General features: G+C 42.4%; 1 protein-coding gene across 1 annotated transcript; it reads left to right on the forward strand.

Annotated features, from left to right (window-relative positions):
* Positions 1–2,419: 2,419 nt before the first annotated feature.
* LOC109428898 (ATP-dependent RNA helicase DDX42) lies at positions 2,420–16,528 on the forward strand. Its single transcript, XM_062855381.1, has 5 exons — positions 2,420–2,900; positions 2,960–3,041; positions 3,203–3,372; positions 14,364–15,423; positions 15,526–16,528. Exons 1-5 carry the CDS (start codon positions 2,584–2,586, stop codon positions 16,306–16,308), a joined length of 2,412 nt encoding a protein of 803 aa, XP_062711365.1. The 5' UTR covers positions 2,420–2,583; the 3' UTR covers positions 16,309–16,528.
* The last annotated feature ends 1,551 nt before the right edge of the window (positions 16,529–18,079 follow it).

An 18,079-nucleotide genomic window follows, 5' to 3' on the forward strand; every position in this document is an offset into this window, starting at 1 on the left:
GCACAAAATGCGCGGACGACGAGCGCACTCGTCAAAAGAACTACAAGAATTTTGGTTGTCCGTCATTTCCTAGAAAACCATTTCCCGAAAAGCTATAGGCAATTTAACGCAAAGCAGGTGCCGCTTTCCTAAAACAGATAAAAAAATGCATCCCAAGAATAAAATATTGCTATTTTCTATAGCCTAATCGAAAGAGCTCATTTTTCTGAGTATAACGTGATTTTATTGGATTCCAACATCTTTGTTTTGATGGTTAAATCAACAAAACAGTACGACTGCAGCGATCGACACGCTCGGTCGTGTTCGCGGCGTGCTCACCAGAAAGTAAACTCTAACTGAGTATAAACCAAAAATTAACTGGCAATATAGCGCTTGTTCGCTGCGCCATTCTTCGCTCTTTGTTAATACAAAGAGCACCCAGAAGCAAGAAGAAGATGAAGAAGAAATCAACAAAACAGTTTCAATTTTCGTGGATAGAATGACAGTTCAATCGTTAAAGTGACAGTTCGACCCGAACAAAAAAATTTCCTCATACAAACTTTAAATGCATTTTAAAAATAGTTTCCGGACTCCAAAAATTATGAAATTTTGGATTTGGACTAACTTTTGGGCGGGGAATTCGATTACAGTCGGAACCCGCTCGTTGAGCCACAACCTCCACCCAACCAACGAATTCGATTCGCTAGTTGGGTGAAGTGACAGCAGCACAAGGGGCGTGCTCATTGTTTTTTTTTTAATCATGTTTAGGTTGAAATCAAAAAGGAAAATTTTTCAATTTGTTTCACATTCAGAGCAAAACTGATACGTTTTGCAAGATACATATATGGCCAATGCGAGAAATAATTATTTTCACCCATTTTTAGTCGGTGAAGTGAAAATATAGATGTTTATGAAACCACCCGGACCAAGAGCAAGCACAAAACGCTTTCAACGATCGACAAAATAAAGATTGCCGATGTTTTGCATTTGTTTCGAAGTAATTGTACATATTCTTTCTTTTTTTTAAGAAATATGAAATACAAATTCTTTTCGATTATCAGTAAAGTTTAAGAAACCAAAAACTCATTGGCTCGCCCCTCGGAATTACAGATTGGTTGTCATTTTTAGTTTGACATTGAATTATGACATCCAGGTACTTTTTAGTTGGCTGACAGCTCAACTAACGGGGCCCCAACTAAAAAGTCACCCAACTATTAAGCCCCCAACCAGCGGGTCATGACTGTATAATTCATGAAAAATATGGTCTAAATTTCAACTTTTTGTCAACAAAGTTTAAAATGTTGTTATTTTGTGATGCGTTTATCAATCATGCTTATTTTTTTAAACGTTATTGCCCTAATATTCCTGAGTTACTTGTGTGGATTTGAACTCGATTGGTCAATTATTTTGGACGATATGGTAGTTTTAGTACATGTCCTTTTATTATAGTACATTTTTTCAAAAGGATGAATTTCTAAAAGTAATGAAGCAATCAAGTTGAAATTTTGTCCACAAGTAAAAGGAACATAGGCCTTTCATTCCCCATCATTCGATTTTCAATTCGCTCACCATAACAGAATTTCGAGCTTATAAACCTCCATGCACTCAAAAATGGCAGTTTTTGGAGAGACATTTTGTTCTAAAAAAGCCCATTCATATTTGTTATGGCTCAAAAAAACAAATCATGAGTGTTCACAAAGGCCTAATGTGTCCATCAGTTGTAAAAAATTTTCTAAACGAGCAGAAAAAAATATGTGTATAAGGTGGCAATATAGTTGCCACTGCCTTATAAAGGGTTAAGACGTCAAATGAAATGGCCCATTAATGGCCCATTTATGTAACGAGTTGCAAAAAGTTGTTTTTTTCTCAGCATGAGTTGTATTTATCCAACGAGGCGAGCAACGAGGCTTGCCGAAAAAAATCAAACGTTCAAACTTGTTTTGTAGCAGCCAGTGAAGAGAATTGTCAGACAAAAGAGGCACAAAACAAGCAACAAAGAAGGTGCGACGATTACTCTTTATCCCTACTGGTAACAGATAATGACATGATCTCGAAATTTTTTGTTGCAGACAAAACGGAAGCTGAATTTGTTGCGTACTTTTCAAGTCGTGAATAATCAATTATTGCTAACCCAAAGTCGAAACTGTTTGATGATAGAGCTTCACCAGAGTTGCAGTGTTTACCGACTCGAAGTTACCGTTCGAAAATCGCAATGCAAGGCTTTAAAATCTCTAAACTCGTGGTGTACGATGTTAATCTCATTATTTTCAAGTTGGGACAAACTTATGTCGTATGGGTTTGTTTGTCGCAACAAATACAGGTTGCGACATTGTCATTATTGTTGCGCGATGGTTGAATTTTGATTCACTGGTAGCAGCTACACTACACTGCACTGAAAAGTTTTCCGAAAATCGCCTTTGGGCACAAATAGCCGAACCCCCACTTGCTGTCAAAACAGAGAAAAGTCGGAAAAACTTCTTCCAACGCCAATCTAAAAGTGTTTATTGATTTCACGAAAATATCTTCAAATTTCCTTTATTTTCTGAATTTAATCATTAAAATTTACCGAATTGTGAGTGATCACGGCGCGGTGACCCTGTCGTCATGAGTGGCAATCGTGGAAATTTCAGTTTTTCGATGCGCCGTCAAGGGCTGCTGTCGGGATCATTTCGTCCGGCCGGGCAACAACAAGCGCAGCAGCAAAAAAGTTTCTCGCTGAATGCCGTTCCGCCGCCCAGTTCCCTGACCGGTCGCGGACACGGATATGCTCCGCCCAGATTCCACCCCCAACATCAGCAGCAGCAACAGGCAACCAGTGGTGTCTCGAAACATGGCTATCACACCATGGATGCGATCGCGGCCTACGCCAATCCGGCCTCGCAGTATTCCCTTGGCAAAAGACGTGGAAAGACCGAGGATGAGTAAGTTCCGTGGAATTTCTTTGACATGGGACAAGCTTTTAATCAAATTCTGTTTTCAGTTATTTTGACGATGACGACGAGACGGGACAGCAGCTGGACTACATCCCGGCCCCGGGTTCTCCCTCTGCTAGCGGAACACAAGTAAGTGACTACTCCACTCTTTTCCCCCATTGCATAAAACAACAAAGAACAAAACCAAAAAAAAAACAACCTGAGTTGGGAAACACATCACATGCACCTGTTCCCCCCGTTTTTCTTCTTGCCACAATCATCTGCCATCACAATGAATCTGTGCTGTGAAGGCCAAATCGGATGACGAAGAGGACGAGGACGACCCACTGGATGCCTTCATGGCCGGCATCAATGCCCAGGTGGAGCGCGAGAAGAAGAAAATCCCCCAGCCGAACGTGGACCCCAAAAAGGGCACCCGCGGGGACATCGACGACGTGGATGACGAGGAGAGTTACTACCGGTGAGTTTTTTTTTGTATTATAGAGTTTCACTTATCAGTAAAAATGCTGGAAACTTTCACCTGCAATCGGAATGCCAAAGGGGATTAGGCTCAGTTGATCTCATTAGTCGGTATTGCTTATATCCCAATGAGTCTACTTCAGATGTACTGTCAGTCGCGATGATTCAGTAACCGCCTAACTATAATGCAGGTTCCATGAATCACCGCTTCCAGGATGTTGTTCAGATGCTTCTTCAATTCCAGCTTGTCTAGGGACCTTTAGAGATTTAGGGACAACTCCGGTTGCTGAGAGGTCAATCGGAACTATACGACGGACGCCCTCTAGGTACCACATCTGCTTCATCTCCTCCGCTAAGTCGTGGTACTTGGTTATCTTGCCGGGGAACGTTGATTATACATTTTTATCCTTTTGTCGTAAACCACAATGTCGGGCCGGTTGACACAAATGAGTACGTCCGTAATACTCTCGCAATCCCTGTACAGCTTTATGCAACTATTTTCCGGAACCGGGTCCGGCTGCTACTCGTAGTAGGGTACAAATCTGTCGACTAAGTTGTGAAACAAGCTGTTGGTGTACAAAATATTGGCAACATCGTTGTGACGATTTAACATTGAACAGTCTGCAACGACAGGCTTGATCGTATCTCCTACTGAATTGCGCTTCCTACACGTCTTCGTGCTATATGTACCGCCGGTAATTCTTCGTCGCAATGGCCTGGATGGCTACCATGAAACCTTTATCCGAGAAGAAGTCATCCCGCACCAGGCACGTGCTTGATGCCGCCTTATCGATGTACTCGAGCTCCTGTTGATGGGGGTGTGTCCCATGCAACTTCTTCTGCTTCCACGTTACTCTCCTCCTCCTCCTGCGCTAGATGCATGGCGCAGAAATCCGTGGTCGGCTTTACATACAGTGCGGTACATTTCATCACGGTTCTGGCTTGCTACGAAGTATACCCGCAAACTGGGAGACACATTAGTGCTTGAATATTGGTGACATCTCTTCCTCCTACTGCGCGTGGCAGGGTGACTCTCTCGATGGACGACTTTGGATGGCGCATGCGGTGCTTGGTGAACGCCTCTCGTACTTCTCGTTCTAACGCCTCGAGGTCAGTCTTGGTCCACTTTACCACCCCAAAGCTGTAGGTCAACAGGGGCACTGCAAAGGTGTTGTGTGACAGTAGATTCATGTCGACTTATTGAACAGTGGACAATGACGCACGGCACATCAAGTGATCCTAGTAGGCATGGTAAATCCCAGCCACCCGCGTCGTCGTCACTCGTCCAGTAACGTCACGGTGTAAAGTCAGATTGCATTCTGGTTGCTCCCGCTTGCTAGCAATAAATCTAAAGCGCACATTTGGCGATCCTGCCGGATTAATTACAAGTGAACAAACTGGAAATTGTCGGCAAGCGGGGGCATTTACAGAAAGAGTGACTGTGGCAGTGTGTGATTAGTTTTTAAGAAGTGCTTCTGCCGCTGGTGCGAGAATACTGTGTGAGTCTTGGTGTGAGTGCACTTTTTTTTTTCTCCGGAAGGAAGGAAAACCCTACGGTGGTCTGGAGACTGCAGGCTTCTTGGGTAAGTTGCTGCTTGGATTTTTTTTTATTGCATATCGGTCGATCATATTTTTTCCCATAAGTGAATAACATGCATCGCCTGGCGATGGTTCGGAAGGAGTTTTGCATTGTTCGCAAGTTTTGGTTATTATAACAGAAAATTGAATAAAAAAAAGGTGTATTCTTTTCCTGGCTCGCAAGCGTCGTGGTTAGAGGGTAGTCTATTTTATTGCAACTACATGAAAATAACGCACAATTTTCGACATTTTTGAGCAGGTGCGTAGCAAATTAATAATTGGTGTTGTTATGTGTAAGTTTTTTTGAATTGAGTACTAGCTATCAATTCAAAACATCGAACCAGTTGTGCGTCAAAAGCGTGGCCAACTAGATGACGATTTTTCAAAATAATGTAACAGACGCGATGTGAGAGGAGTTGATATTTTACGTTACTCATTGATTTCCTCTTCACCAACCAATATGTGTCGATGCAAGTACAAACCTATTTCCACGGTAATATACATCAGTCAAAGACATGTCCGGTTGACTAGTGCATTTATCGATGCAAGACAGAAGTATCAAAACTCTAAGAGACGTTTGAAATCTAAAAAAAAATCTAATGGCGCTATTATAAATCAACCATCGTGTGATAGTTTTTTTTTTCTCTTCTTCAAATGCGCAAATGGAGTAGATCCTCGCCGTGTTTTAGTTGGACTATTGTGACAAAGTATGTAGAGTGAATATTATGTTTTCATAACAAAAAGGTTTACGTTTTCTTTTTCGCTACTGTCGCTGATAGAATTACAGATTCTGTGGGAAAGGCTTCGTTGGTCGAGTGTCTTTAGTTGACCCACAAAACTATTTTCCTGCGTTATCCTTTGGTCATCATAGGTGAAACTACAGGTACCGTCAGATGCACGCTTGTGCATAAAAGCGTTAATCAACTGGTTCACTAGTGATTAGAAATCAAACGAGTAGCAGTTTTCGTAACAAATATGACTCACAGTATTCGTAATCTAGAAAGGATCTAAGTTGATCAAGTAAAACAGAAAACAATTGAAGCCGTGTGAATTTTGCGTGGGCGCAGATTTTGAAGTCAAATAAACGTTATAAAGAATCGTAAAATTGAAAAGAGTTCATGGAAAATCCGTCTGCTTTTATGCTATTGTTGTTTTCTGGGATGAACCTGCCTATGGCAGAAAATCCCTGAATAAAAAAAATGTTTTGTGCACATATAATAGTTGAGAGCTGCTTACACAAAATATTCTTTTGTTGGGGTTATAATCCCCTGCATTAAATTATTAAATAGAAAAAGCTTTCATATTTTGCACCTTATTTCTTATCTAGATTATTTCAATGGTCTGAACAAACTGTCTTGTGTGAAATAAGCATAATGGATGGTTGAAATAATATGTAAATGTTGTAATCTGTAATCAGTTTCAAAGTAAAATTGAAATACTCACCAACCGAATCGTGGTCGTGAGTCTCGTTCTACCACGAAATATAAAATACATGTTCACTAGCGTGACCGAAGTTTCATTGCATCATAAAAAAAAGAAGTCCACAGCGTGTCCGGATGACCGCACCCTAATAATTGTCTCTTGGCAACAAAAAAAAGGAATAGTCCACAGCGTGTCCGGATGACCGCACCCTAATAATTGTTCCTTGGCAACAAAAAAAAGGAATAGTCCACAGTGCGTCCGGATGACCGCATCTTTGTAATTGTCTCTTGGCGACAAAAAAAAAAGAACAGTCCACAGCGTGTCCGGATGACCGCATCTTTGCAATTGTCACTTGGCGACAATAAAAAAAAAAGCCCACAACGCGTCCGGATGACCGCACCCTTATAATTGTCTCTTGGCGACAGAAAAAAAAATAGTCCACTGCGTGTCCGGATGACCGCACGCTAATAATTTTCTCTTGACAACAAAAAAAAAGGAATAGTCCACAGCGTATCCGGTTGACCGCACCCTAATAATTGTCTCTTGGCGAAAAAAAAAATAGTCCACAGCGCGTCCGGATGACCGCATCTTTGTAATTGTCTCTTGGCGACAATAAAAAAAAATAGTCCACAGCGCGTCCGGATGACCGCACCCTTGAAATTGTCTCTTGGTGACAAAAAAGTCTACAGCGTGTCCGGATGACCGCACCCCAGTCCACAGCGGATCCGGATGACCGCACCCTAATAATTGTCTCTTGGCGACAAAAAAAAAAAATAGTCCACAGCGCGTCCGGATGACCGCATCTTTGTAATTGTCTCTTGGTGACAAAAAAAGTCTACAACGTGTTCGGATGACCGCACCCTTGAAACTGTCTCTTGGTGACAAAAAAAGAAGTCTACAGCGTGTCCGGATGACCGCACCCCAGTTCACAGCGTGTCCGGATGACCGCACCCTAGTCCACAGCGCGTCCGAATGACCGCACCCTCATAACTTTCTCATGGACACTAAAAGAATAGTCCACAGCGCGTCCGGATGACCGCAACCTTGAAATTGTCTTTTGACGACAAGAACAAAAATGTTTTAGCGACAGTCGCTACGTGCGTTCAGACCTCCGTGCGTATGCACTTAATAGTGACAATAATAACAGTTTTCACTACATCTGGGAGTGCACAACTTTGATTCAGCAAGAGTTTTGGAAACAGAGCAATTGTTGTGTTTTTCTGTTTTGTGGTCAGTTTCGGCGTGTAAGATACTGTCGCGTGTCCTGTTCAACAGACTGAGAATCCTTGAGAAGTCCTTCGTCGCTGAATTCCAGGCTGGTTTGGTCGATCAACGACAAATCAAATGATTAATCAGCGTGTGATCTTAGATAAATTTCGGGAGTATAACTTGCACACTCACTACCTGTTCATTGATTTGCACTACCTCGGCTTTGCGGACGATATTAATCTTATCGGTATCGATCGCATGGCAGAATAGGAAGCCTATGCTCCCCTGAAGAGGGAGACAGTAAGGATAGCATTGACGACCAATTCTACCAAGAGAACGTACATGATTTCGGGTAGAGACAGAGGCAGGCCAAGTAGTGTTAGTACTGAGCTAGTGATTGATGGGAATATGTTTGAAGTTATTGAAGAATTTGTTTATCTTGGAACACTTGTGACACGTGCGTGTTTTCCCGTGAAGTTAAAAGGCGTATGCAGTTGCGAATAGGGCCTTTTACGGATTGCGTTACCAGGTTAGGTCAAATAACTTACAAATGCAAACGAAATTCGCTGAAGTTCTACGTACTACGGACATTTTTGGAAAAAAAAAAACAAGAAAATGTTGTGATGCACAGACTCAAAAATCAAGTCTTTATGCAGCGAATATAATAAATCTTACAAAAAAAGCAGATTTCAGTGAGCGGACACGTAGTGCGACCAGCGGCGTCATGGTCGCGATTTTTTTCCGCAGTCAAGTTCGCAGATTGTGAACAATCATCGGTACCCACTTACGTAATTTATGTTTAGTCCCTTACTGTCCGAGCTGTCAGATCGGTGTAACACGCTAAATATAATTAACACAAAAGGCAATTTATACGGAAAAAAATACACGGTAATGAATATTAATTGGGTACCGGACTGGACACAGAAAATTCAATGGTTTTCTTTGGTACATCGAGGTCTTGATATTAGTCTATGGTGCGACTGTCTATCACAGAGAGCTTCTTCATTGAACGACTTATTGCTATGGATACTGCCCGTTCATTAGTTAGTCTATACCGCCTCTGATGAAAGAGGATGTAGATTTCCTGTGATTGGCTCTAAATGCTACCGAAAACCTACAATTTTGGTGAATTCTGCGTAGTTATTTGAAATAAATGTTGTAGGGAAATTAATGTGAAACCGGGTAGAAATATGTCAATGCTTTGGTGCTCTCGAACAGAAGGATTTGTCAATCAGGTTAGCGTATAAAATGTTGCATCTACAAGTTAGAGCCAGCGAGTACCAAGAGTTGAAAATTTTGTTCAAATAGTTCACACCTCTTCTTTATTTTATCACCATTTTTTGAAAGGACTTTGATACAAAAAAAAATGCAATCCTATTATTTGCCATGGAAGATGGCCAGTAAAAAAAACAGCAACGTTTTCTTTCAAAAAAAAAAACGTTTTATTCCTGAGAGGAGGGTGGATGTGTGACAGTAGATTCATGTCGACTTATTGAACAGTGGACAATGACGCACGGCACATCAAGTGATCCTAGTAGGCATGGTAAATCCCAGCCACCCGCGTCGTCGTCACTCGTCCAGTAACGTCACGGTGTAAAGTCAGATTGCATTCTGGTTGCTCCCGCTTGCTAGCAATAAATCTAAAGCGCACAGTAGTATGGGACAAACATCAAATTCTCGCTCCAGTCGACTTTTTTGATTCCATTTAGGTCCCATATGAACTGTGCAAAATTTTAGCGCAATCGGTGAAACTATAATTTAGCGCAAGCGGTTCAAAGTTTTCATAGGATTTACTATGGGAAAAGTTGCACTTTCAAACAAAAAATCCCAGAGATCGCCCTCTGTCTCTTTAATTCAAATCGATCAACGCTTCTTGTAGATAAATCATTTATGAAACTTTCCTTCGAAGACCGCAAACCGATTGGATGCTTGTGGAAAAAGTTATTGATTTATTACCGATTAGTGATCCAACGAACGGCTTTTTGTTTTGTTTTATCAGCAGCACTGTAGCTGCTGCCTTGGTTGCTGCTGTTTCTGGGGGTGGTGATACCTCCCGCCACCCCATCCAACAACGGCAGCAGCAGTGCTGCTGACAAAACAAAACAAAAAGCCGTTCGTTGGATCACTAATCTGTAATAAATCAATAACTTTTTCCACAAGCATCCAATCGGTTTGCGGTCTTCGAAGGAAAGTTTCATAAATGATTTATCTACAAGAAGCGTTGATCGATTTGAATTAAAGAGACAAAGGGCAACCTCTGGGATTTTTTGTTTGAAGGTGCAACTTTTCCCATAGTAAATCCTATGAAAACTTTGAACCGCTTGCGCTAAATTATAGTTTCACCGATTGCGCTGAAATTTTGCACAGTTCATATGGGACCTAAATGGAATCAGAAAAGTCAACTGGAGCGAGGATTTATTTTTTCCATACAAGCGTGTCCCATACTAGCGCACAGGTGTTGATCGCATTTATCTTGTTGCCGGCTGACAGAAAGCTCCTCAGAACACAGTTGACACTGGCCCTGCAGTTCCTTCTTGATCGCTGTGTGGCGCATACCTCTACAAAGTTACAGCAAACCGAGATATTTATTCACTTCGCCTTCAACCATATTCGGAATCTCCTCCTGTTCGTTGGCGCGGAAACAGCTGGCGTCCACTTTTTGACCCCGGCGAAGATGGACTGAAAGATATTTGTCAATTTTAAACTCATCCGGATGTCGTTTCTGAACACCGTCACATGCTGCAACAGTTGATGCAGCCTTTTCGCAAGCAGGCTTGAAGCAGCTTCAGGTCGTCCATTAAGAAGGGCTGGGTTATTCGTGTGCTCCTTCTCTCATTTTTCAGTTTATATCCATAGTTACATTGCTTGACTGCTCTGCTGCGGAAGTTCATTGCAATACAGAACCAATATCGGAAGGTATCGCCTTGGAATATCTCCCTCCTGATGCTGAGAGTTCTTGGCCGCAACATACGCGGATTTTCCATACGATTTGACAGCTCCTTGTTATTGATTGCTATTCCTTTGTGTACAAATGTTCGCGTCGCACCGCGTTACGCGTCCACTCTGGCTGGCACCTCAAGCGGTTATTACGACTGCGTCTCCCACTTCATTACGCTGCCGCTCTTAATCTGCCAACTACATCCCATTGTCGCTGTGCTGGACAGGGTTTTCCTATTGATTGGCCAAGAACTGTGTAACGTCGCCAATCTCCGGAAGGCCTTCTCCAAAATCAGAACATTTTCCATAACGCCGCAATTATGGTTTATTTCCACAAGAACACTCAACCGCTGTACATGGGTGTCGAGGAACTCAGTAATGTTGACTTCTGTGAGATCTCGAAATTCAGCAGGCTTCATAATTTCAGCAACATAACGAACTTGCTTCGTTGATCGATTACCCTGTTTGTGCTGTGTTAATCGAACAATTGTGGTACGCAATGTGGCGATCCGATTCTCTAAGCGTCGCATCCACATGTGTTTTTGTGTTCTGGGGCCTTCACCGTCTCTTTGCGGGTACGTTCAGCATCTTGACAGTAAATTACAGATCCTCGAGGTTCTGTGCGGCCTCTAGGAGCCGCGGCAAACTATTCTGGTTTAAGATGCTTACTGCACTTGTTGACCGCTAAGAATTCCTCAGCTTTGGTATTCGGTGCCGGGACATGGGGCCTGTACCATGGAATTGCGTCACTGCTGTGGTCATGTGGATCGCTAGTGCATCTCGTAGTTGTTATCGTTGCATATCCATTGTTGATCCTGGAGCAGTGAGTGCTGTTGAAGTGGATGTTGTCACTTGTGTTCGATGCATCCAGCCCAACAGAACTTCTTCACGTATCGTTAGATTTTGTACTCTCCTCTGCCAAATCTTTCTGCGCACTCCACGTCTGCAGCGGGGAGCATATTATGAGCAGGGATGGGAAATGGCATAACTACACCGAAGATATTTTCCGTATAACTATTATGTGTGAAACTACATAATTTTTTGCAATTTGGCATCACCTTTAAAAAGTATGTTTGCAAACATAAATTCTATAAAACTGCCCACATATAAAAATTATGCCTATCAATAAATGAAATTTATTATGGTGATGAATAAAAATTATGTGTGGGATTTTTTTAAATTTATTTGTGCGTAGTTTATAACAATTATGAGTAAATTGTAATAACCCATAAAAAAGAAAAAATAAACCAATGTTTTTGTTTTAGGTCAAATCAAGGATTTAATAAACTCTTGATCTTAATAGATGAAAATATTATTGTATTTGTACGCCACAGTGACTGATCGACGGATTTCCATAATAATCTCATTGTTCCATTGGCCCAGGCTCAAGCCCAGGCCGGTTGTTGCGAGATGGGACCTCCGTCTGCACTTGCTGAAACTCGTCTATGTGGATTTGTCGTCGTGTCGCGGCCGGTAATTCTTGATAGATCCTGAGTGATATCTCTCACCATCGCGGTCACCATTGCACAGCGTCTGATTTCCCTGGTCATCATCATCGTCCGTGGGGGTGGCAGCGGTAGATTCGGGTTCATTTTTCGTTGGCAGTTCAACTTCCGTCTCGCTTGTTGTTGCTTCGTCTTGGCCGCACCGCAGTCTAAGACGAACGCCATTCGGGGCCCTCGTCGGAGCCATCCTTGACTCTTGTATGATCACCGGGAACGCAGAACAGGTCTTGAAATAACGAAAGGGTCCATTGCTGAAGCCGGCTGGATCTACTTCTAGATGCTTGAATCACTGAAGTATTTTTCATTTCCTCCTCCCTCCTAATATGGTGCAACTGAAATTGATGAAAAATAAAGAATTAAATAGATATTTTATGAAGAAATTTAAAATAAAAGATACATACCTTCGTTCGACTCAGCAGAAGACTCTCCGACGCTTTCGATTGGCGCGAACACTGACGTCGTTTTGGTCCTGAATCAAAGCGGGCAAACTTTAAATTCATAGGTGGATAAACATAATTTTTAACTATAGCTGGATAACTTTACTTTTTATGTTTGCTCACTTATAAATTAAATCAATGTGATAATAAGTGTTATGATTCACCGCATAAGAAGGAATACAATCGTAATAATATTTATGTTGGCACATTTAAAACTAACTTCTGCGAGGTCTTATAAATTGAAAAGGTTCAACATACATAAACATTACGTTTGGAATTTTATCAGTGTATGCTATTTCGTTATTTGCTGATTTCACTGCACTCAATCGGAAATGTTAATCGGCGACTTCATTGATTATCCATAACTATTCAAGGTTATGGACTTGCTGATGCTTAGGAACAGAAATTTACACCGAAAGTGGTGTAAATATAAAATGTCATGACATTTTTTTTATGAAATTTCGCGTCATTTTCCATCCCTGATTATGAGAAATAGTTGCTGAGTGGCCTGAGTGGACTCTGCGCTGTACATAGTAGTAGACGTGTGCGCCGAATATTCGGCGTAAAATCGGCGTGCATCGGCGTGGTGATTCTCAAACAATTATGAACAAAGTAAACTACTTTCTAATGATTGGATTGCAACAAATGGACATCTAGCTATGTGCTGCTGCAGAAATTTTTTGGTTTTGATGATGGTAGCCTTTCTGAGAAGGGATACGCCGATCGGCGTGCGGTTTTCACGCCGCCGCCGCCGCCGTTTGCCACGCCGACACGCCGATGCTTCCTGGATCGGCTTCAAACAACATAACCATAAACTTTTTTCACCAGTGCATGGGTATAACCCCCCTTTACCTATCCCCGTTTAAAAATATAGTATTTTTGATTCTTGTTGGCTTGGGGAGCCGCACGCCGATTCACGCCGATTTCTCATCGGCGCGGCGCGGCGCGGCGGCGCACACCTCTACATAGTAGCCGTCTTCATTCTACTCGGTCCATGGCTGTATGTCTCCAGTTCCGCAATCTGCGAATGGTTCGCAGATCGTCTTCCACTTGATCGACCCATCTAGCTCGCTGCGCACCACGTCTTCTTGTGGTCGGATGACTCTCGAGAACCTCTTTAGCTGGGTTGCTATCTGACATCCTGATGACGTGACACGCCCACCGTAGTCTCTCGATTTTCGCGGTGTGGACGATGGTTGGTTCTCTCCGCAGGTGATGCAGCTCGTGATTCATTCGCCATCTACAAGTCCCAGCACCTTCCGTTCGAAAACTCCAAGGGCGCGTTGGTCCTCTGCACGTAGAGTACATGCTTCGTGCCCATAGATGACTACCGGTCTAATCAGCGTTTTGTAGATAGTTAACTTCGTGTTACGGCGATCTTTATTCGATCGTAGAGTTCTGCGGAGTCCAAATTAAGCTCGATTCCTGCAACAATGCGTTTCTGAATTTCTCTGCTGGTGTCGTTGTCGGCGATCACCAGTGAGCCCAAGTACACGAATTCTTCAACCGTCTCGATTTCATCATATAAATATATAAATAATATGTAGGTATAACTCTAATTATGTTCCAAAAAAATATTCACTTCATGCATACCCTTTTCATACTATATTGAGCTATAAAATGAGGTGGTATAGGTATCAAGTTTGTTTTAAATGAACTCGTAAGTATGATTCGCATTAGAAACGACATGGGACTGACATGCAAAGAGGGACAGAGTAGCTGTATTTAGGCAATGAGAGTCTAATAGTAATATACTCTCATTGGTATTTAGGTATATGTAGACATGATAATGTCTACAATGTCTGTCATCTTTCATAAAAAATCTTCATTTGCAAATGTTCAGCATGAGCTTACCGTACTACGGTACTACCACATAAATTGACCCTAATATCTTACCGTTCCAGTTACATGGAAGAAAACCCCACCGCCGGTTTGCAGGATGGCGATGGATCGGATGCGGAACTTGAGTATGACGAGGATGGTAATCCCATTCCGCCGCCCAAGAAGCGAGAAATCGATCCGCTTCCTCCGATAGATCATTCGGAAATCGACTACGATAAGTTTGAGAAAAACTTCTATAATCCACACGAGGACATTGCCAACCTGAGTGCGACCAAGACCAATGAATTGCGTAACAAGTTGGGAGTCCGGGTCAGTGGTCCTGCTCCGCCCGCTCCGGTGACCAGCTTTGCCCACTTTGGATTTGACGAACAGTTGATGAAAGCTATCCGTAAGTCGGAATACACCCAACCGACGCCGATCCAGGCTCAAGCCGTACCAGCTGCCCTGAGTGGCCGCGATATAATCGGTATTGCCAAAACCGGAAGTGGTAAAACGGCAGCCTTTTTGTGGCCAATGTTGGTTCACATAATGGACCAAAAGGAGCTGGGTCCTGGCGATGGACCTATCGGGTTGATCTTGGCACCTACGCGTGAGTTGTCGTTGCAAATCTACCAGGAAGCCAAGAAGTTCGGCAAGATCTACAACATTAGCGTGTGTTGCTGCTATGGAGGAGGATCCAAGTGGGAGCAGAGCAAAGCCCTGGAAATGGGGGCTGAGATTGTGGTGGCCACTCCGGGTCGAATGATCGACATGGTAAAGATGAAGGCCACCAACTTGCAACGTGTGACCTACTTGGTGCTGGACGAAGCCGACCGGATGTTCAATCTGGGCTTTGAACCGCAGGTTCGTTCCATCTGCAATCATGTCCGCCCGGATCGCCAGACAATGCTTTTCAGTGCTACGTTCAAGAAACGTATCGAAAGGTTGGCCCGCGATGTGCTGACCGATCCGGTGCGAATCATCCACGGAGACTTGGGTGAAGCCAACGAGGATATTACTCAGCATGTGATTGTCATGAAAGATCCGACCCAGAAGTGGAACTGGCTGCTGGCGAAGATGGTGGAGCTTCTGTCCGAGGGAACGGTGTTGATCTTTGTTACCAAGAAAGCAGATGCCGAACAGGTGAGTCTTCGATAATAGCAAGTTACAAAAAATACTTGATTGTAATTAAAAAATCCTCAAATTTGTAAAATGCTGTTCTTATATTCATGTTCATATTTGCAGGTCGCCAATAACCTGCGCCTGAAAGAGTACGATCCGGTGCTGTTGCATGGTGACATGGACCAAGCTGATCGTAACGTGGTCATCACTCGGTTCCGAAAGCGTGATGTGGAAATTATGGTGGCCACCGATGTGGCCGCCCGTGGTCTCGATATTCCCCACATCAAAAACGTGGTCAACTATGACATCGCCCGGGACATTGACACCCACACCCATCGCGTCGGAAGAACTGGCCGTGCCGGTGAAAAGGGTACCGCTTACACTTTGGTGGTGGACAAGGATAAGGAATTTGCCGGACACTTGGTACGAAATCTGGAGGGTGCGAATCAGGAAGTTCCCGATGAGCTGATGAAGCTGGCGATGCAGAGCTCGTGGTTCAGGAATTCGCGCTTCAAGAACAATAATAAGGGCAAGAACCTGAACGTAGGTGGTGCAGGGTTGGGCTTCCGTTGTCGGCCGGTTCCCAGTGGTCCATTGAAGCCTTCGGATGGGCCGTCATCTTCTTCGTCATCGGCTGGCGGAAGTGGCTGGAAGGGACCCGTTACGGATCGTCTTACAGCTATGCGCGACACATTCAAGGCCCAATATAATGCACAATTCAAAGCATCCTCCGATAGGACCTGGGAAAATACTCTTCCCGAAGGAGGGGTCTTTGCGAAGCCTAACATGTCGGGTTTCGTTCCCGCGTCCTCCAGCAGTGAAGCAAATGATGAAGAACCCCAAAGAGAGTATTCGCAAGACGGAGAAGAAGAACGGCCTCGTAAGAAGAAAAGTAGATGGAATTAATTTGCATGAGAAATACCCGAAAAATGCTTAAGGTTGTACGCGATCGTGTCGTTGTGTGGTTTCTGTGTTTAGGTATGCTCCATGGCAGTTCTATATGTGTCAATTGTAGATGGCCGATATTCCCCGAAATTGAGCAAGAGTGTGGAAGGATAGTTTAAATTTCTGCGATTACTCCGCATTATGAGCAAAATAAAGTCTTCATTACTATTTCTGTCCGAAATGTAGAATAACTTTCGTGGTAAAAAGAAAATTCCCTGTTCCATGTATGTTCCAATAAACCCAACGAAGATTTCTCCTTACAAATGTGTCCTTGTGCTGGGTCTTATCGACTTGTAAAAGGCGAGATTCGCCTCATTCGAGTCGAGCTGCGTCACTTCACTCCCCTCCACATTGGTCGGGCTCCATACAAAGGGGCGGCCAAAACTCTCAAAAAACGATATTGATATTTTTAAACTTTATTTCACCTTATAACAAAGTTAATGTATTGTACTTTTATGATTCTTAATTAAAAGCATACCAGCTTTTGTATTTCAATGACATTTTCACTGCCAAAGTGGCCTAAGTCATAAAATTGAAAAATGAATTATTCGAAAAAAGTAAAATAATAATATTTTGAGAATGGAATATATGTTTTAAGTTATCCAGCATATGAAAGCTTGTTATTGGACTGTTTGAATGCACGTATGGTGAAAAATTAATATGTCACAAAACTTTTCAAATTTTCATATATTGTACCTTAGAAATTTTGGTAATTTTTAAGTTAAAAAACGGTTCGTGTCGTCACGTGTCGCCGCAATTTCGAATAGTACATCTTAAACATCATGCTTAGAGCTGCCTAAAAACGTTTAAATATTTTGCAGAAATTTGCAGTTTTTCAAATTAGAGCTATTTAAAAAAGTCATGTTTTTTCATATATTTTACGATATTTTTCCATTTTTTACTGAAATAAAATTTATCTTTCCACATTTTTCACACGTTTTGAACAAACTTGATTGGATTTGATCGGAAGATGATCATTTATTTAAATTCGAATTGATTTTCTAACAAAAAACGCAAAAAATATGGGGTTTACTGATTTTCACCGTTTTTGAAATTATTGAAATTACGTAATTTTTGAATATCCCTTTTTAAACACTAAAAATACTATATAACATATCTAGGCAACCTATAACTTCGATTAAACACATAAAAAAAGTTTTGGCCGAACTTCATCTTTTTCCGACCATTGTGCCCTCGTAGAATAGGTAATCATAATCATCCTGGCACAAACATCGTCACGGAAACATAATCGCCCAATGCTAACCAAACTGTGTTACGCAAACCACTCAGTAGGTGGCGGTAGTGAGCAAACGTCAAACAGGAGCAAAAACGATACGAGCGCCGTGACCGAGCGATTTGCGAACTACAAAACATTTGAACTAACCGTTAACCCTTTATAAGGCAGTGGCAACTATATTGCCACCTACTATTGTATTTTTTTCTGTTTTATAACAATTTATTTCGAACTTTCTTTTTGGTTAACGCAAAATTGGGATTACTAACAACGCCTGGTATTTTTTTTGGTACTAAACAAAGCTTTAACAACAATTTGGGAGCCATTTGTAGCTTTAAAAATGGCTAAATTTGACCGCGTGAAGAAAATTAGCTCAAACTTATTGCACAGACAAACAGACATAACACTCTGATAATTCGCATCGGACACCGATTAAATGGCCCATTTAAAAATATGTTAGTTGGCCAACTGACCACCCGTGGCACTCGCATCGCTTTT

The sequence above is a fragment of the Aedes albopictus genome, chromosome 3, assembly GCF_035046485.1.
Source record: "Aedes albopictus strain Foshan chromosome 3, AalbF5, whole genome shotgun sequence".
NCBI lineage: Eukaryota > Metazoa > Arthropoda > Insecta > Diptera > Culicidae > Aedes > Aedes albopictus.

Coding starts and splice junctions, on each gene's coding strand:
- LOC109428898 (XM_062855381.1), top strand. CDS start 2,584: ATGAGTGGCAATCGTGGAAATTTCAGTTTTTCGATGCGCCGTCAAGGG. Junction 3,042..3,202: donor CCTCTGCTAGCGGAACACAA/GTAAGTGACTAC, acceptor TGTGCTGTGAAG/GCCAAATCGGATGACGAAGA. Junction 3,373..14,363: donor GACGAGGAGAGTTACTACCG/GTGAGTTTTTTT, acceptor TTACCGTTCCAG/TTACATGGAAGAAAACCCCA.